This window comes from Calidris pugnax, unplaced genomic scaffold, assembly GCF_001431845.1.
Source record: "Calidris pugnax isolate Ruff unplaced genomic scaffold, ASM143184v1 scaffold219, whole genome shotgun sequence".
Classification (NCBI taxonomy): Eukaryota; Metazoa; Chordata; class Aves; order Charadriiformes; family Scolopacidae; genus Calidris; species Calidris pugnax.
This window is the reverse complement of record NW_015094507.1, coordinates 12,413,329-12,433,716: the sequence shown is the minus strand read 5'-3', so window position 1 is coordinate 12,433,716 and position 20,388 is coordinate 12,413,329. Positions and strand designations below refer to the sequence as shown.

Here is a 20,388-nt window from a genome sequence, read left to right as displayed (position 1 = left end):
CCGACAGCACAGATGTAAGAATGTTGAATACTGGATGGGTTTAAAGGTCTTCACTCTAGGTTATGTCAAAATATCCACACAATGCTAGGGATATAGCCAAGCCTTAGTTAGCCAGGCATTTGAGTTTCCATAGCTGCACTGAAACTTCAGCAGATAATAGCTGTTATTTTCAACATTGCTGCCCCCAAGATTTATACACGGTGGTTTGTAGCTGAAAAACTACGGCTGTTCTTTATTAGGTCCCAATTCAACACAGTAACAAATGCGTCCTTCAAGCCATCTCTATTTGGCAAAGCCAAGGAATATTCTTATTTCTAAGCGTGTGCCTAAGGGTTGTTTTTTTTCTATTTCAAAACTGAATTCACTGGGATATAATCATGTACTGAAAGTTATGTCTAAGCACTTTTAGAGCCTGCCATGTGCTCAAGTGCTTTAGTAAATCAGGACTTCTGCAATTTAATTGCACTAAGCGGATGATAACAAAAGACAACAATAGGAATAAATCGTCTAAGTGTGTTAAAGATCATGTGATTGACTCCAGACTTCAGCCACCCCAAGCCTTTAGAAGGGTCAGACGCTATACCCTTGTTCACACAGAGCGATGCCTGCCTCCATAAATAGTGTCATCAAAGTGAAAGGGGCTGCCTCTGAAGTAACCTACTGAGTACGAACATGTGTGCTGGAGCCTGGCCCACGCTGTAAAGTACAAAAGAGAGGTGAGGGAAGGAGAATTAGATTTTAAACAGATACTTGCCACTGTTGAATGGACAAAGGAGATTTATTTGTTAACACTTAATTTAGGCCATGTCGAAATGCCACATTTGTGTGTGTACGAATAAAAACTAGCAAGAACACCAGAACGTCGAGGGAAGACATCGCTTTAGAGGCACTTTAGTAACTTATCACACCTGTTGCATCTCATGATAATTGCAGTGAAACAACATGGGACTCACAACAATACTGAGATGCAGCACAGAGCAACGAGAGCAAACATGCAACAGATTACAGAAACAGAAGCAGCACTGGTAAAACTGTAAACCTGCTTAAGGAGCACACTGTTGCTGTTATGAGAGCAGGAGCCAGCTCTGCACCCAGTTTTGGGCAGAGTGAGACGGTGATAGCATGGAGGGGAATCCTTTGGGAGCAGTTCCACTGCTTGGCCTTGCCTCTTCTGCACAGCCACTAACACCATCCATAGACGAGGTACAAATGTTGTGGGGTAAAACCAGCGGATGCTCTTCCAACTGCCTCACATGTCTTCAGCTCTCTGAACTATCACAGATCAGTGGACATAACCCTGAACTCCTCATACTATGGTCTCCTCCTCCTCCTCCACCATGCAGGAGGACTGCTGGGGCCGATCCCCAAGGGGGCTGAAGCACCCAGCTGCTGTAGTGCTGTTCACAAGCCTCATTTATGCCATTCACAGTGCTGAAGGGCACAGTAAGGATAAAGTGTGAACAACCTCTCTAGCAGGAACAGCTGTGCTGCAGTGTACAGCCCAATGCTTCCATGTAAAGAGAAATCTGTGGCAGTTTACCTTAAACCATAAACTGTGGCATTTTAGGAATAAGAGTCCCCGCAGCGGGCCCTGTACCTTTCATCAGTGGAGCGAGGCAGACAGCTGGAGATAGTAATTGCTTCAGCCATCGCCGCTGCTCAATGTGTCTCAGCCCCAGACAATCATTTTACAAGATCTGTAACTCCCTGTTTGGGAGGAGGGAGTTTCCAAAGGCCTGGAACAGCCGGCACACCGAATGGGAAAAGGATGAAGTGGAAAGCATTTGAAATCACTTTTCTTTTTTGGACTAGAGACACTTATTCGCAGTCCTGAACTTTGTGCTGTATGAGACTATCAGTATGCATGCATTTAAACTAATCACTGCTTTTTTTTTGCTTTTTTTTCCCCCTATGGATCTGAACTGCAGTCCTTAAATCCTTACTCTAGCAAATAAAACTTTCTTCATACAAGCAGTGACTGTAGACACTGGCCCACAGTTTTAGTGCCTTGGCCATTACAGTCACCTGGTTTAAATACAGGCATAGAAATTTGGAGTGAATTAAACAAATGGTAGCTAAGAAAGCCCCTACATGAACAAAGAAGAACTGCAGAAACGTATTGTGGACACCTGGAAAAGCCTGTCTCCTATTTGCAAGAAATATATAAACAATGTTTCAGGGAGACAAGTCTGTAATAAAAACTAATGGTGAACAAACAGAAAGCTGCACTGAGTAGTTCAAGAGGAATCCTTTTATACTTTTTTCTTTGAGGTATATACTTCCCAAGCATTTTAATTTATTAAAACAATTCCTTTATATATTTATGTTGCTACTCAAATCATGTGAATGGTAGGCTTTCCAGTCTTAGGTTTTCCTACGTTGTAGATTCAACATATTAAGTAGGACCCAGTTCTGTGCACAATTATGTAAGTGGAAAAATTCCCATTAGTACAGAGAAATATAAAGGAAAAGCAGCAGGTCAAGTTTGATTCTACTGTTTAGAACTATTTAAGAAAAAATACATTATCCAGTTGAAGTCACTAAGCCTTACCTCGTATATCAACATTAGGTGGCTAATCTTACCCATACAACTAGTTTCACTAATGATAAGAGTAAGGGTGTGCAGGATTTCTTCTGTAATAATACCTTTCCCATCACACACTTGAGAGATACAAGAGAACATGTAGCTACTTTTGACTGAGAAAAAAACTGACTCTGTTCCAAATTTGGCAGTTCCAGATTTGAGAGAAACACTTAAGGTGGGCTCATAGGTATGGAAATATAGTCTGTGGATTCTCCCACTGACTAGGAAGAGCAGGAGGTGAGACTTGATGCCCAGAGACAGGTCAAAAAGAGGATTTTTATGAGAAGCTACAGAAATATTTCATTGTTACTGTCCAAAAATATGGACAGAGCTTTGTTTCCACATGAAACACAAATTCTCCTAGTGCCCACTTACTATGCCAGGGAGCAATGTTTTCAAAGTCTGAGCCATCACACAGAATGATATCACATTGCTTATACAATCACTTAAAATCTGGTAGCACACAAAGCTATAAATATCAATGAAAATCTAAAGATGAAGTGTGTAGATACAATTAACAGTTAATTTATTCTAAATTACATTTACCACATTATTAAGTAAAACATTCGTCACTATGGCAGTTATTTGTGAAATAATCTTTCAAACAAATTGTGTTCAATTTCTGCTACTAATCATCCAGTTGCATAATGCAATGTGAGGTCAACTGTAACTATATAATATACCTACTATATCATCAGAACCCGGATTAATCACAATTAGGTACCTAATCCATGTTATCTGTATATGCCACTGCTATTGCTATTCTTATAAATGCTAAAGGACAATGAAATGTATATAGGAAAGCTTCCTTAGCTTTCTCTGGGGACAGATTATTGTAATATTTGCTCGTGCTCAAAAAGTCAAAGGATTTGCACTTTGCGTTACCCATTTGTTTAAAAGGAGGTTGTTTGCGGTCTAAATATAAACTTAATTTCAGCAGTCGCATTCTCTATTAATTGACTCGTACTTGAGTCCCTTTCTGTGATAAACATGCACAGCTAATAATCAATGATATGGCAACTGTGTGTACAGAACAAATAAGAGAAGAAACAAATATTCGGTGTCTGTACTCACATATGCCAAGCTGAATACAAAGAAGAGCAAATTTGTGTGCTTGAAAGATGGAGTCTTTAAAGGTCATTTATATTAATTTTTGAGACACTGCTATTGCACAAGAAATAACCTTTCCTCTTGTGACTAAAACGCCCTTGCCACCATACCTGGTTATTTCAGCACATAAACTTACTACAAACATTCATTCTCAAGCCTAGAATTCCTTTTCTCAAAGCTTGGGATTTATGGAAGATGGAAATGGCCCTTTTTTAAATTTTCTTAACTGGGTAGCAGGGAGCCCTTCTGCATAAAGCCTCTCACATTCTTTCTGTTTTCATCATCTGTATCACCCAGGGGAGTTGGGATGCTACAAGGAAAAGAGATTCTCACTCTTCCTGCTCAGCCTGCACTGAAACTGGTCCTCCAGACCACTTTGGCGCTTAGACCACTCAGGACCCAAATATATTTCCTTTGCAAAATATCAGGGCACTAGGGTTCCTCCCAATAGTGAGAAAAAGCTCTTTATCCCACGAGCAAACCGAAAAACAAACAAACAAACAAAATAAATAAAAATCAACCAAACAAAAAACTCCTGGGGCTTTCCCCGAGGGAAGATGTATTGTGAGAAAGGACCAGGGATGCGGCGGGTCAAAAACCTGCACCATAGGTTCCAAACCTTGTGAGCCCTTTTGCTACTTTCACCCTATTTGAGTGAAAAAAAAAAAAAAAAAGAGACTGACATCTCCAATTTTGACAGGGATCTTTGGCATCCCACCTTTCAAGCCCCTCCCCTGCCTTCCCCAACGCGGCTCTTGGTTCTTCCAGAAGACGGGACCATTCGTTTGCACCTCTTTCTCCCTCTCCCCGCCTTCCACACACGAGGGTCGATGCGCAAAGGTTTTATCTGTCTCTGCCCCGAGCCCTTTTTTCCTGGCTGGGTTTATAACAGGGGCGGGGGGTGAAGCCGTGCCCCTGCCGGGAGCTGCAGCTGCACCCGTGTCCCTGCCACGCACCCGGGGACCGCGTGGGTGAAGCGTGGGAGGAACCCGCCGCACCACACGCTCACATCTCAGCTGTTCCTGGTTTACTGCAATAATCCAACCTCATCCTTAAGGAAATGCAGTAGCTATAGGATTTATACCGGAATAAAGTATATTAAACACTTGCAAATTTTGAGTGCTACAGGACTTTTACTCGGGCCCTCCTGGAGCGGATCCTAGCTCATTCCAGAGGAAAACGCCAAGTCCCCCATAACCTCTCATTTTCCCCTCTTTTTTTCACCACCTACCTTCCTCGTTTGAGCAATAACACTTTGACTCTGAGTAGCTCATTAAGACAACTAAGCCCACTCTAGATAAGAGGAGCTCAGCATCCCCCCGCCCGACTCTCCCACCGGGGTCCCCTCCACCTCAGGGTACCCATTTCAGACGCTGTCTACAGGTCACTTTTTTAAAAGCCAACCCTTTCTCTGCTGCAGCCCCTTCAGCAAGCGCCAGGGCCTGTTCTTCTTATTTATTTTTCCGAACGGCAGGCTAGCTGTAAGATGACGATAATAATAAATAATGAATAATAATAATGAATAATAATAATTATTATAGCAGTAGTAGTAGTAATAATTCAGTGGAAGCTACACCCGTCCCCTGAACCCAGGGCAGTGATTTTAGCAGCCAGAGCCCTGCCCCAGAAGCAAGCGCCCTCATGAAGAGCCAGGCAGGCTTGATGAGACCTGGAGGATCTGGACATACCTAAATGAGATTTTAATGCAGTCCTGGTGCCTGCATGGCAGCCCCCGGCAGCACCTGGCAGTTGCCACGTCCAGTGATGAACCTCCCAGAGCCCACCAGCTGCATTTTAGCCAAACCCGGCTCCCTCTCTACCCTCTCGCCGTCCTCCGCACCCGCGGCAATTAAGCCAAGGGCGCAAGGGGAGCCTAATATCGAGGCGTAAGGAAGTGGCGCCGCGGTATAACCTCGTCCTCCAAGGGAAACCTTGAAAGAACAACTAAAGTCCTCCTACGCGCCAGTCTGGCTGAAAACAGGTCTAAATATAACCTTGCTTTAAAAATCCGTACACATGCACGCAAACAGATATAAAGGCGCTGCCCCCAGCGAAAAATCAACTGGGAGGAGGAAGAATCGCGGTGTTTTGGTACCAGTCCTGCTTCGGGGGGGGGAGGGAGGTGGCAGGGACCCCCGAGCCCAGCTTCCAAGAGATGGGAAAATCCTGTCGGGCCGCGGAGCCGCTCTCCGCGGGGCGCGGAGGGGCTGTGGAGGTGCAAAGGGAGTGCTAACAAGCTGACCACCGTGCCCCCGGCCCCTCTGAGCCGCTGGTAGCCACCCTGGGCTGGGTGGCACTGGTGATGGAGCCACCCAGGGCTGGGTGGCACTGGTGATGGACCGCAGCGCGGGTGCGCAGCCCAAGGGGGCTAGGACATCACCAGTCCCGCTGCTGGAAAACAGCTCCGAGGGGTTTGTCTAACCGGCTCCCATGGGACCAGGGTACTCCCTGCCTGCTTTGCTGTGGCAGCCTGGAATGCTGGTGGGCCGTGGTGGTCACCTCGGCAAGCAGGGGACAGATGGAGCCGGATCCCCAGCTGAGGTTAAGCGGATCCGCTGGGGTGTTGCGTTTCCACTCGGGTCATTTGAGGTAGAGTCCCGTGATTGATGTTCGCTCTTTCGGGATTAAAGGAAAGGGAAACGACCGCTAATGTCAGGTGCTCGTAGGGAAGCATGTAGCCTTTCTGGTGCAAAGCCAGTTGCCTTCGGGTTCCCTGTCTCTGAGCGTTAGGACACGCTGACTCTGTAGTTCCCCCTTCACCTACGGCAAGTGCTCGGACCTGACCGAGAAGCGTAAAACGCCAAAAATAGAGGGAGGGGCTGGTGCGGGGGAAACGGACACACAAACGCATGGAACAGCTAGAAGAGAGGTGACGGTGCCTCTGCTAATCCGCATCCTCGCTGGGTCTATCACCCCCCGCGCCCTGCGCCCCTTCATAAAGCGAATAAAAGGGAATTTCTTTAAAGGGGAATCGTAGTTCACTCCCCACACCAGAGTCCTGACCTAAATTGATGCTTTTTCATGCGGGTGCAACAGCCCCTGGCCGCCCACCGAGGAGCACGATGCCCGTTATCACCTTACGCCCCGAAGTGATTCCGTTCCAGCAGTGCGGGCGCCGTGACCCGCACCTCGTTCCCCACCTCGCACCCGCACCGCCGCTCCCGCACACGCCACCGGAGCCGCTGCCTCCCCCCTGAGCCGCTTCGTTTCGGGAAGCACGTCTTAAACTCGTCAACCAAACCACCTGTGCCTGCACGGAACCCGCCACGGCAAGGTCGTGGTGCTGCCATGGCCGCAGTTTTGGGAGAGGGGAGGGTTGTGCCTCTCCGACTTTTCCAGCACCTACGTTTGCCTCCAGAATAAAAAAACCGAGCAGCGGAGCAGAGGAATATTCTAAGCCCCCAGGATCAACGGGGTACCACCGGCCTGAGCGGGCCTGCCATCCTAGTGAACCATCAGCGCTGCCGCCAGCATCTACTGCCATGTCCAGAGGAGATGCTAACCATCACGATGATAAACACCTCAAAACACTCCTGAGGAGCTTCCCCTCCCTCACTGGGCCTCTGTGTTTCAGTTTAAGCAGCGTAGCTACACCATAACCTAGCCATCCCCAAATACAAGGAGATGCGTCGAGATACACCGTATCTCAGCAGTCACTCTGATTATTATTAAATATTTTTTTTGTTTAAATTCTATTTTATTTTATTTAAAGTTTAACTGACCCTTCTGGTCACCAACTTTCTTTGTGGTTCACTGTAAGGATCGGTCTCCAAGAACAAAAAAGAAATCTCGGAGCTTTGATAGAGACTCTGGATGAAATTAAGAACTTCAAACCCCAGATTTTTGAAAAGAAAAACAGATGTCCTGTTTGTTGAGTATAAATAACTCCGTACGTGGAAACCTTTTTTTTTTTTTTTTTTTTTACACACTGATTTGCTGTGACCAAGCCCTAAAAAAAAAAAAAAAAAAAAAAAAAAAAAAGGGGTGAGGAGGGGGTGGAAGGCAGCGAAATATGTGGGTGACAAACCTCTAAATCTTTTCCCCTCCCGAAAGGGAAAGAAGCAGGCGGACGGGAAACCCTTCATCTGGATGAAAGTGTTCAATGTGTTTCCTAGCAGACCTGGCCAGCCTGCCCTGGTCAGTGCGGCGGCGAGGGGGCTCAGCAGCCCTCACCGGGGGAGGGGGGGGCGAGGGGGGTCCCGGCCCCGCAGCGCTGCCCGCCCCCTGCGGGGCTCTCGCCTCCGCTCGGCCCCGCGCAATTCAGCGCGGCCCCCGGGGCTGAACTTACGTGAGGACGTAGTTGACGCTGACGATGCAGTGCGGGCGGGAGGAGCGGCTGTTGTGCACGATGGTGGCGTAGCTCTGCACCCACACCCAGCCGCCGTGCTTGGCCAGGAACCGGTAGTACTTGGTGGTCACTTGCCCTTTCACCAGCACTGCGGGGGGACAAAGCGGGGACAGCCTCAGCGCGGCTCCCGCCTCCCTTTCGACCACCTCCACCAACCCCCCCCAGGTGCCCCCCTGGGCGAGGAGAAGGACTTAGCAACCCCTTAGCATCCCATCGGGAAGCAGCGTGGACAGAATACCCCGTGGGCAAGGGTGGTGGAGACCCCCGGGGGGGGCTGGTCTCTGTCCCGCTCAAAGGCTCTTCGGGAAGATTTGGGGGGGGGGTGGGGTGAATACACCGGGGAGGTAGAATCCCCCCACCCCCCCACACCCCGACATATCGTCATCGAGATTTAATTCTATAAATCTGGCTTTGGGTTTATCTCTTGGAGTTACATTCTCTGTGAGGAAACTTACCGGAAATTAATATCCTTTTTATTCATCTATCCATGTATTAATGTCATCATGGTATCAAAATAGAATAAAGAATAGCTCTCCGAATCGGGCTCTCACTACTGCAGTCAAAATTAGATACACAGATAAGATTTGTGAGACTTGGTGGAAATGGAACAAAAGTGTTTGGATTTCACTGGCATGGCTTTTTGGAGCAAGAAAAAAGGGGGTTTTTTTCCTAACCGGAATTTGAAGTGAACTGAGCGTCTGAGGTTTGTGCAGAGGAGTTCTTGTCCTACAACCGGGACCTGAGGGGGGGAAACAGCCTTCCAGTGCTGATCCCCTCCATCTCCCCCTGCCTCCAGCTCGAAGTTCAGTCTCTAACGACTTATTTCATTAAAACCTGATGCAGCCTTTGCTTATTCTCCCCTCCACTGAGCTGGCTTTTCCCGTTCCGACCTAGAAGTAAACCCTAGCACACCCAAATTCTGTCTGCAGAGGGGAAGGCGGGGGGGCGAGGGGCAGGGTTTACACAAGAACGTTATCTCCTTACACAAGTGATGCGCGCACCGCAGGTGGAAGGTGTCACAGCCGTGGACGTGGTGGTAAAGGGTCTTCTCTATCAAGTCCTGGGGCTCGTAACCTGTTAGCTCAGCTACCCTGCAAGAGACACAAGCAGCGAATATCAGTGGGTGAGAGGACAAGGGGGGGAAGGCCTGGGGGAGAAGAGAGGGGTTGGGGTAATAGGTTTGGAAATAACCCCAGCTCTACCTGGAATCTAAGAATATGAGCTTCATGTCCAGGCTGGCCCGAAACATGAACATATTGCTGTGGAGCTTGATCTCCGTCACGGCGCTGGGCGGCAGCGAGTGGCCCACGGCGACCAAGCCAACGTTTTGGTAGCAGCCGTCGAAGGGGGACATGTCCAGGCTGTACTGGCGGATCTTCAGGTACCCGCTGCAGTGAATGACCTGCCAGAGACACAGGAAAGCTCGGGGGCTGCCTAGCAGCTCCCTCCTCGCCGAGGGGACCCGACAGACCCCCCCTGCCGCCCCGGCTGGTGCCCATGGGGCCGCCGGTGCCCCGGCCCCCGGTGCCACCGTTCCGGCAAAGCGGCACCGGTTTTCTGCTTTTCTGTGTGTGTTGGGGTTGGGTGTTTTTTTTTCCTTGCGAATGCTCAGCGCTGATCTAAGGCCCATTAAAGTCAACGAGATGGGGTTTTTTTTTCCACTGACTTAAGTGGTTTTTGGACCACCTCCTAACTACGCTTTTATTATTCTTCTAAAAAGGAAAGACGCGGAAGTGCCAAGCCAGTTACAACTTTGTAATGAAGAGTGTATGCGTGTGAGAGAAAGAGTTTACATGTGTGCGTATGTCACATGTGTAAGATATGTCTATTATACAGATAGAGCAGACGCGACCCATAGGCAGAATGTATCTTTGGACGCAGTTTTAGGTATGTCTCCTACATGTATCCTTGCAGATGACTGCTGTATGCTTCCACCCTTACTTCTCTATTATTAGGGGTGTTTCTTCCTGGAGTTAAGTTCAACAGATGTTCTTGTTCTACGGTAGGTCGTGGCACAACATCTCCCACCGCTCTCCGGAGATGTGCAGCTGACACCAAAGAGGGGAGAAGGTAGGAGAAGAGGGGCTGTTCCCACCCAGGAGCCCTGAGCAGAACCGTGTGAACACACCCGGGCAAACCCCTTGACTTGAAGAGCTGCCCCTGAAGCTGACGAGTTGCCCAATGAAGAAAGAAATTAACCCAGTGCTCCCATTGCGTCACCTGCCAGCTTCCCAGACACCTCGGGAACGTCAGTGGTGCGAGGTTCGGTTTAAAAAGCAAAATAAAACAAAAAACCCCACGGGGAGCTCGAGCTGCTTGGTTTTGTGGTTTGAGCTCTTTAACCTGAAACTCCGAGAGAAATTCTGGCTCCGAACCACATGAAAGAGCCCCGGGCTGGGACAGCCCCCCCGGGCAGAGGGCTCGTCCTCACTCCCCTCCCCGGCTCTACCGGCGCAGGGGTGCGGGAAGGCTGGGGGTGAGGAAGAGGTGGGGGGAGTGGGGAAAGGAGATGTCCCGGCTGTGGGTACGCACCTTGTAGCCCCCGCAGGTCAAGCCCGCGTTCCTCTTGGCCAGGACGCACTTCATCCGCAGGAAAAAGGACCTCTCGATCTCATACTCTGGGAGGGAGGGAGGGGGAAAGGCAGAGGTGGGGTGAGCTGCGGGCTCTGCCCCCCCCCCACCCCTGCGCGGTTCTCCCCGCGGCCGCGCAGGCCAAGCGGGGAAGAGATGGGGGGGACACTGTGTACTTTACCCTGCACGAAGTGCGAGTGGTAGGGCTGGTGGGCCGTCAGCACCGCCGTCATCTCGTCGTGGTCGGCGGGGTGGATGTACTCGTAAATGCTATTGCCGGTCAGCTCTACCTGCGGGGGATGAGGAGGAGGTGGTGGAGTAAGGGGTTCATCGCCGGCACCGCTCACCCTCCCCGGGGGGGGGTGGGGGGGGTGGGTGTCAGGAAGGCACGGGGGCCAGCAACCCCCCCAGCGTACCTGCGACAAGCCCAGGTGCACCGAGGCGGTCTCCGAGATGTACATGATCTTGCCATCAGGAGCCACGACAAATATGAAACCGTCCAACGTCTGCGGGAGAGGGTCGAAGGGTGGGGAGTATAAACATATCGATAGATAGACAGATAGATCCACCCGTGAGGACAAGGAGATCCATGAAATACCTGTCCCTCGGGTTTATTTTAACAAACGGGCATCCCTGTTCAGGCTGCGACCCTTCAAAAAGTTGGAAAGGCAAAGGGCAAGTCCTAGACAGGAATCCTTCCAAAGCTCCTGCACCTCTGGGGTACAACCCGCTTCTCAGAGGTATCCAAAGGTACCTCAAAAGGTCCCGGTAACGCAAAGTACCTGGGAAGTGCCCAAAAAGAGCTCTTGGCTGCCCGGTGATTAGTATGTTGATTCGAGAAACCCTGAACGCTCCTATCTCCTCCCAAATGTCACTGGGAGTTTTACCGCTTGAGTATTTGCTAAGGAGACTTTAGGCGAGCAAGGAGGATCTAAAACTCTCCCTGGTGTAAATAAGGAACACGAAAATTTGTCAGGAATATTTCAGCAGATTTCTGCGTGTGCCGAGGGCAGGATGGACTCCCAAAAGGCCCCAAAACCCCACCAAAAAAAAAATGCGTGGTGATGGTAACAGCTAATATTCCTTAATATTTCAGACAGCAGTGAGTTTTCAAAGGTGACCTACCTGTTTCGTGTCTATGCTAATTTCTGTGCCTGCTGAGCCCAGGACAGCCTCCCCCAACCTGTCCCTAAACCTCTCCCTGCCTCTACAGCGCCTTGGTTCGGGACTTGTCACCTTGTGAATAACCTGGGAGGGTCCCAGAAAACGCTGTGAACCCCTCGCTACCCCTGCGTTGGCCAGGAGGGACCAAACCACAGCCCCATGACACGACACGACATTCACCCGCGACGGTTCGTGTTTCTGAAGCCCTCCCCCACTTTTTCTTTTTTTTTTTTTTTTTTTTGACTAAACACGTGAACAGTTAAAAATTAGTCAAGGTGGCAATTAAAGGCTCAGAAGAAGGAATGATTTCTTTAATCATTAATACCATATGGCCGTCGTTTCCAGACCAGTACCTGCAAAAGATGGGATCCCAGTTCCCGTCCAACATTGTCCAGCGGGCTGGTTCGGCTAGAGTGGCCCCAGGCTTCTCCAAGTCCTGTTTATTTAAGACACACAAAAAGAGTAAGGTGAGGAGATGAAAAATTTACTTGTGTTATTGGAGAGGAACTTTTTTTTTTTTTTTTTGCTTGCATTCGGTCTAAAACGTGTATACATAGACTCTTTGGAAAACCAGACACGATTTCGTTGCACAGAGAACCCTCTTTTTGTGGAATTTTTATTTTAAGACCTAACACCCTCCAGAGAAAAATACCAAAAGTCCTACTTTGAGTCAACGGTTAAGTTCATCTCCAAGATCTAAGTGAAATAGCGTGCCAGATAAAAGGACTTTTTGGTGCTGCCTTCGGCTGCTGGGAACAGGCTCCTTGAACTTCAGGGAAAGCGCCTTTCTCCTAACGTCACCGAAGGGATCCTGGACAACACAGCCAGCTATTTAAAATGAAAGAAAGGGGTGTGCTGGGGGAAGGCTTTGATGTCGGGAGAAGGATGCGGTTAACGTGGCACGACAGTGTCTGGGCAGAGAAACCCCTCGGGGGCGGCCGGGCCAGCGCTGCCGATGGGTCCTGCCCGCACCTGAGCAGAAGGCAGAGCTCGGCCACAACCTGCCCGGTAATTAGCCAGCAGGCTTTGGAGAGGGAGTGATAAGGATGGGTTTAGACCCTCTGCTCCCCAGAGGTCACTTTCCAGTTTGTTCTGTGACCTCCCGCCTCTTTCTCTCTTCGGGGGCCACCGTCCTCTCTCACCCTGGAAGGTTTGTCATTACCTATTTGGGGAGGGAGAGAGGAGCGACACGATGTGACTCCTCCAGCTCTCCCCGCGCCCCCTGGTAAAACGCTTTCCCCTTTAGTCGTCCCCACTCAAGCCCACGAAACCCAAACTACCTGGCGCTAAACCGAGGGCAGTTTCGCGGCTGCGATAAGGCGCTTTGGGGGCGGCCCAGGCAAGTCACCGTCCGACGGCACCCCCCGTCCTCCCTGCTGCCCCACGAAGGGATTCTCCTCCTGCCCCGTCTCCGGGATCCACCTCCCTCCTCCCCGCTGGCGGGATGGGTCTCTTTGCGGCAGGTATGATCTGCCTCCAAACAGCCCCCCTCTCCAGAAATTAATCTCTCCGGGCCTGCCTAATGTTTCCGGCGCCGCTTCTCTTCTCCTATGCAAAGTGAGGAGGAATAAAAGCAAAATGGAAATTATTCCAAAAAACTATTGACGCCTTTTCACTGTGTCGCTGCTCAAATAATTTAAACGGGGCAGTCAAAACCTTTAACGCTCGTGGCTCAATCTGACAGGCACAAGATACTAAGATAAAGTAAAAGAGAGAAAAAAAAAAAAAAAAGAAATCCTGATTGATGGGTGGGAGCCAGGTCGCCCAGGGGAGGTGAGAGCCGAGCCGGCGAGGTCGCCCCCCCCCGCAGGGCGGGCTCGGGGAAGGGAAGACACCGTTTTCCGGCGATTTGGAGGCAAACAGGCGAGGTGGCGACAGCAGGCGGCCGCGGGCGTCCCTCGCTATTGACTGGCTTCACCTGGGTGTTTGCCGGTCTAAACAAAGCTAACGATTTCCTCCCGGCTGTTTGAACGGGGACATCCCGGGGTGGCCCTCGCCCGCCATCCCCCCGGCCCGAGCGGCACCGGGATGCGCCCGTCTCCTTCCCGCCTTTCCCTCCCTTCTCCCCCCTTCCTCTTCCACCTCTTCACGCCAACTTGTCTCTCCACCGCTCCTGCACTTCTCTCCTTCCCCCTTAACTTCGCAGCCCTATAAGGGCAGGGGCATCTGTCCGGCCTGACCCCCATCCCGCAAGCCCCGGCGTGTGTACCAGGGGGCCGGCCAGAAACAGGCTCCTTCCCATTAATTCCTCCACGCCAATTAACGGGGACCCGCTGACATTTTCCTGACTTCCCGGGGGGTCTCTGCATACGGACTGTCACCTCCTCCCCAAGAAATCAGCCGGGAGCTGGCAAATCTTGCGCAGCTTCCAGGGAAAGGCAGAAAAACCAAAAACCCCTCTATATATTTGTTTTTTCCCGAGTTCCTCAGAGGTTTCTCCGCCGAGGCGGCCCGTCAGACCAGAGGTGACCAAGGCGGCTCCTTGCGACGTGTCCCCCCCAACACACACACCTGGAGGGAACCCTAAATGACAGGTTTCTGTATTCAGGGACTAAATCCGCCCTCCCCGCCTATGATTTAAAGTTGTTTATTAATCGACGTTTACGGGTCTAATTATTCTTCTCCTTCTAAAAGGGAAAATAACCCGATGGCGGCGGGTTAATGAGCAGCCCGCGGGCGTTACAGGTTAACCTCCCCGCGGGAAGGCGGGTCTTCACGGGGCGCTGAGCTCCCCGCTGGGTTTCGGGTGGAAACCCCGGCTGTGTCTGTTAATGGTTTATAACCAAACCTTTTCACTTCGTCTACCTGAACCGGCTTTTTGAAATCCTATCACATGAGACGATTTTTTTTTTTTTTTTGGTACTTCTCAGATGTTTCAGCACTTTCAAGTCGGAGACTATTTCTGCTCATTGGCAAGCCCAGCCTCTCCCAAATCGACGGGCTCTCCTGATGCCCCTTAGATGCTGTTTTTAAAGATTATACGATAAAACCACTCCATTAATATTCCCTTTTATTTTTTTCCCCTGTCTATTCGCTTTAACATCCAATTTCCTTTTATCGAGGGGGCAAACTGTGATTTCTTGCACTTGACCTACCGCAGAAAATTCTGCAAATCCTTTGATTGTCTATTTAAAACAAAACAAGGAAATCAGCTCTCCCTTTTGCTTCAGGATTACGCTTGGAAACAAGATCTAAAGATTCTCTTGTAATTTGGAGAGCCAACAGCATAATAGGTTTGGAATAGAAACAAGCAGCTTTGTGAGGGGAAGGATAACTAAATCGTTTTTAGGCAAAGGATTTTCCCAGCTAAAGTGGCCGAAGACAAAGCAAAACATAATCTATTTTGGAAGATTTCCAAGATATGCCACATTAACCTTAGCAGATAAAATTTGCTTTCTTCCCTGCGTCCCCTCCCCCACCAAAGTCTGGTTTATCATATTTACATAAGTAGCCTTAGAAGGGATGTATTTATTATGGATCTAAGGAGCTGGCGAGCTCACATTTCATTTGGAAACGGAGGCGAAGTTTTACTGTTGCTTAATACTTGATGCATTGTAGAACCATTTCCATTTAAATACCCCCGACCCACGGATTACCTCGATGGACTGGCTGCATGGGTTTTGTAATTTCCTGAAAATGAGATTTCGATTTATAAAACAAGAAACCAATTAGTAACCAAATGAGGCGAAGTAGATCCACTAAAATTGACCTAATCCCACAGGCACCATTTAGGCCAGTTCTTGGCGAATGAATGATGAGCAACCGTCTAGCGTAAAGCTCAAGGCATCATCCAGCTGTGATATTCAAGCAGCAAAAATAAATGGATCGAGCTTTTCTTTCGGAATGCATTTGATACTCTTGACAAAACATAGATTATAGGCTCCTACCTAACAATCTCCTCCACTCGAGGATTTTTTTAGTTTTTTTTTTCCTAAGAAGATAAACAATTTGGGCCACAAGGAAATGTCCACCGTTAGGAGGAAGGAAAATAAAATAAAATAAAATAAAAATAATTTTTTAAAAAAGCAAGGCATTTTGGCCAGGCTCTTGCTTCGTTTGCTAACTGCGGTCTCGTTACCTAACCGCGTGCGCCGAGGTTGCGCCGAGGTTGCGCTGAGACTGCGCGGATCCCGGCGGGAGCCAGCCTGCTGACTCAGCGTTTCTCCCGGCGCTTCCCAATGGAAAACCACTGAGCTTTCTGCACCGAAAAGCATCTCCGCCGGTTCCGTGGGACAGCTACACCGGCGGGCCCACGCGAAATGCCTTCTGCCCCCCCCGTGGCACTGGGCCAGCCCGTCCCCACCGACAGCCTGCCCCCCAACTCCGGGCTGCCTTGGCCCATCAGCCTTTGATTGATGCGAGCCTTGCCGCCGGCAGCCAATGGAGGGGTTGGGTGGATATCGTCCCTACCCAGCGGCGATATTGTCGCAAGGAGCTCCTCTGTCCCACGGAAGGGGGGAAGAGATTCCTCAATCATTTCTAATTTGATCTAGGCAAAGGCGGAGGAAGGCAGGCGCAGGGAAATGAGACTCCGGGAGGCCCGGGCAGCTCTTTGGCCCTGGTTGATCTCCAGGTTACTTGTCCCTCTGTGAGCATCTGCAGCGCAGAACCCACCTCGACCCCCCCTCCTTTGTCTGGCAATAGCAAAGAGGGGGCGGGGGTGGGGTGGCCAAGGAGATACAAGCCCTTATCTACTTTGTGTTGATTTGCCGGCTTTTAAAAGCGGTTACTACCATTTCCCCAACGGACTATCCGTCATGAAATCTCAGCGCAATCCGGCTTCACGGTAGCGAAAACAACGGGCAGAGCGGGCGATTTGAGGTCCCCGTTTAAAAAAATAAATCACTTGGTGGAGAGTGGAGCTTGAGCTCCAGATCTGCTCCTTTTTGGGATGAGGAGGGGGCTTTAGCTACCCCCGGGGGCTGTTAGGGGGACACCACCCCTGGGGACACCCCCCGGGGACTTGCCCCCGAGCCCTGCCCTGGCGAGCCCCGCGGGTGCGGACAGGGGTGCGCGGCAGCCGGAGAGCTGCCGGCTTGGAGAGGGGGCCCCAGAGGCAGAGTTTTCTCCTGGTGCTGAGGATGGGAAGGGGGAGAGGCGCAGGGCTGGCCAGGAGGCTGGCCAGACCCCCGCCTGTGCACACCGGCTCCCGCCAGCTCCACCGCGCCTTTCGCTTCCAGGGGCTTCTTAAAAAAAAAAACAAACCTCCCCCGCCGCTCCGCTCCCGCCCCACCGCCTCCCGGGGGCCGCGGCCCGGCCACCTCTCCGCTCGCTTTTGTTTCGGTGCCTTCGCTTTTTACCCTTTGAACGGCCGCCCTCTGCCCGCTAGAGACGGAGAGGAGGGAGGGGGGGGCAGCTCGCCCACCGGCCGCACCGCTGGGGATGCTCACCCCGCCGAGGGCCAGGGATGCGGGACCCCCGGCCATCCCCGCTCCGGGGCTCGCCCCTTCCCCGCCGCACCGAGACGGGCCGGGCGGCCCGGGCCTTGGGGGGGGGGATACCCTGCCGCGGGGGAGTCGGTCCCGCCGGGCCCCTCTCCCCTCCCGTTCCCCGCACGGCGGGTTCGTGCAACCTGCTCGGTGAAACCGCTCGTCAAGCTTTATACGGAGGGGTTTTTCACCTCCCTGTGCAGCTCGTAAAGCAGCACCTCTCCCATCTTCTCCCCCCGCAGCTGCTCGGGAGAGAAGCGGGGCACGGGAGGGTTTTTTTGGGGGGGAGAATGAGGCAGGAGAGCTCGATCCCCATCTCCAAGGTGGTCATTTTCCCTCGCCGTCCCGGGAAAATGAGAAATAACCGCACCGGGAGCCGCAGGGACAGAAGCTGGACGTCCTTGCCACTGGCAAGCGAAAAGGCAACTGGATGTTGTATCGAGGAATTAGCTTGATTCGATTAACCATTTAATTAGATAGTCTACCGCCAGCGCTCCTTTTTGCCATCGCCCAGCGCCCGACAGGGCTGATTTCTCAGTTAATTTAACAGGCAGTGGTTAATGATAACACAAAATCTCGGCCAAATGAGGCTTCTGTGAAGGAGTGGGTCGCCGTCGGAGGGTGCAGATGAAATGGAATAAGCTACGTTTTTTTTAAAAAAAAAAAAAAAAATGCTGCCCATTTCCAACTGCCTGCGGATGCCATTAGCAAGGGTTTGTAAAGATTTATTATCTCGGTAAATCACATGTGTTCATTTGAAGCAGAGATAAGTTAGCATCCCGCATTCTTTATAAGAAATAATAAGAGGGAGGAAAAGTCCTGTTGACTAAACAAACAAACCTATTAAGAAAACGCTAGTGGAAATAACGCCGAGACCGATTCACTCTAGAAAGAAATACCAGCGTTTTGGCACATACGAGGTAACGGAATTACGCTCTGAAACGCAAACAAACGGAACCATGCCCAAATTGGAAAGAGGGGAAAAAAAAAAAATCGGGCAAATTTTCGAACGCCAACAGAAGATGCAAATTCAAACAGCCCTTATTCCGAAGAAATTGGGGAGGGAGGGCTTTGCACCGACGCACTTGAGAACACACGCTACTTTATATGCAAGTGGAAAAATATCCTCCAACATTTAAAAGGTGGTATGTTGCAAAGAAGGGAGAGGATATTTCTAGGGGAAATATGGGTTTATCCACTCATCTTACTTAGTATTCTTTCTAACACATAAATCTGCTTTTTCAACGATCAGGCTAGTAGTTTAGTTCTGCACTTCACGTTTTAAGTTCACATCAAAACTGGAATTAAACAGAGAGGCAGCGTGGAGAGTAAACTGCAGCTTAAATGAGAAAAACTTCTGTAAGAAAATAAACACTGAAACCTAATGCTCAATCATTTCCCTTAGCAGCAAGAAAAACAGCATTAAATCACCTATCCACGTGGGAAACGGATTTTTTTTTTTTTCTGCTGATCTCTTCCCCCTTTAAAATAAAACAAGATTAAGGGTTTCAATATTGAAATGTTAACCATTCTGATTCGGCGAAAGTTTATGTAAACGGAGCCTGTGCTTTTGTCTCGAAAATCAAACGTCTCTCCGCCGAAACCATCCCTGCCCAGAAGAACGGAGGCTGCAAACCCTCCTTTTCCCCCACTCTGTTCGCGTAAAGAGACTAAGACCCTCAAAATATTTCCAACTAAAAAAAAAAAAGAAAAACATCAAACAAACAATTCATTGCGCCACTTGTGTTGGGGGGGGGCTGTTTGTTTGGGGTTTTTTGTTGTTGTTGTGGTTTTGGGTTTTTTTTCCCTTCACTTTTAGATACTGGCGAGGGTCAGCGAAGATTTACCCCACTGTTACAGAGACCGGATCGTTTGGTTTGTTGTTGTTTTTTTTTTAGAAAAATTCATTTAGTCCTTCGGCATCCCGGAGATTTTTCCAGAAATGTTTGAACCTACGTTACTTTCCATTAAGTGTTTAATATTAAATTGAAATTTTAGGATTTTTTTTTTTTAATGAACGTTAACTCACGGGTGAATTTATTAGAAAGTTCTGCTTAAAAACAAACATACGAAAATCCCCAAACAAAAAAACCCAAACAAATTCCCCAACTTCCTTACTGTCCTCAGCGAATTATCGGATCTTCAGCCTTTCCAAAAGCTGTCTGATCACCGAAAACTACTTGCTATGTGTCTTACAGGTTTTCTCCTCCTGAGACAGAAGAGTTTTAGGGCTGAAATGATGCAAGTTACATCAGCCGCTCAATGTTTTTTCGCCCTTACCAGTTTTGATCTGCTGGAGACCTATTAAAGTGAAATCGGGGGTAAGAGAACAACCCAGGCGTTTTAGTAGTTTGTGAGAATTACACAGCCGTTACGGGAGGGAGCTTGCCGGAAAATCTCTGCTCGCTTTATCAAGTTTATTCGGTGCCACCGATCTGCCTTCAGATTTCTGGGAGCCAGACGGAAACGGTATCGTGATTATTCCCTGTGTGTGACTCTCCTGGCATTTCACTCCCAGAAAACTCTCCTGTTTCCAAAATGAACCCGAAATCTACCCGCCTTCTCCCACTCTCGGAACCTTTCAGAGGTAAAAACACGCAGCGATTCTTTCCGCCTGTCTCCCTGTCCCCAGTCCCGCGTGTGCGGGGCGCTGAGGAGCGTATATCTTTCTGTACGTGATTATTTACAGCCAGCCACTGTGCAAGCACTCTCCGGGCAGATGGAAATTCGCTCTCGTACCGGGGAAGGGGGGGTGTGAGTTACGCTGGAAGTGGAACTCGCTGGTAGGGAGACAACCCTCCTCTAATCCTGACTCCTCCAAGATCACTTTAAATGTAGGACGTGACACTTCACCGCGCTCCCCAACCTCCTGCCACCCGTCTCCAGACAACTCCCCGGGTCTGTCCCGCTGCTTGTATCGCTTTTCTCCCCAGGGAAAAACAAGCAAACGGACCCCCCCGTTCCATCCATCCATCCATCCATCCATCCATCCATCCATCCATCCATCCATCATCCCTACCCTGCCTCCTTCTTTCAGAAACGCCTTGGATGCGTATTTTCCCTGCCTGCCGCTACCTGCCCTCCATTCCCAGCGAAGCCATGACCTTTTTTTTTCTGGCTGGGAGCACAGGGAAACCGGGATGACCCTCCTCTTCCTCGCCTGCCCCCCTCCCCCGCAGCCG

General features: G+C 50.0%; 1 protein-coding gene across 1 annotated transcript in view; it reads right to left on the bottom strand.

Moving 5' to 3' along the window:
* The window catches only part of SIM1 (single-minded family bHLH transcription factor 1), a 48,592-nt gene that overhangs the window by 25,138 nt on the left and 3,066 nt on the right, over positions 1–20,388 (bottom strand). The window contains exons 2-8 of the mRNA XM_014964499.1: positions 12,131–12,213; positions 11,030–11,119; positions 10,795–10,903; positions 10,575–10,660; positions 9,245–9,444; positions 9,027–9,133; positions 7,983–8,130 (exon numbers count right to left, since the gene is read on the bottom strand). Coding sequence (XP_014819985.1) covers positions 7,983–8,130; positions 9,027–9,133; positions 9,245–9,444; positions 10,575–10,660; positions 10,795–10,903; positions 11,030–11,119; positions 12,131–12,213 — 823 coding nt within the window. The remainder of the gene's footprint in view (positions 1–7,982; positions 8,131–9,026; positions 9,134–9,244; positions 9,445–10,574; positions 10,661–10,794; positions 10,904–11,029; positions 11,120–12,130; positions 12,214–20,388) is intronic.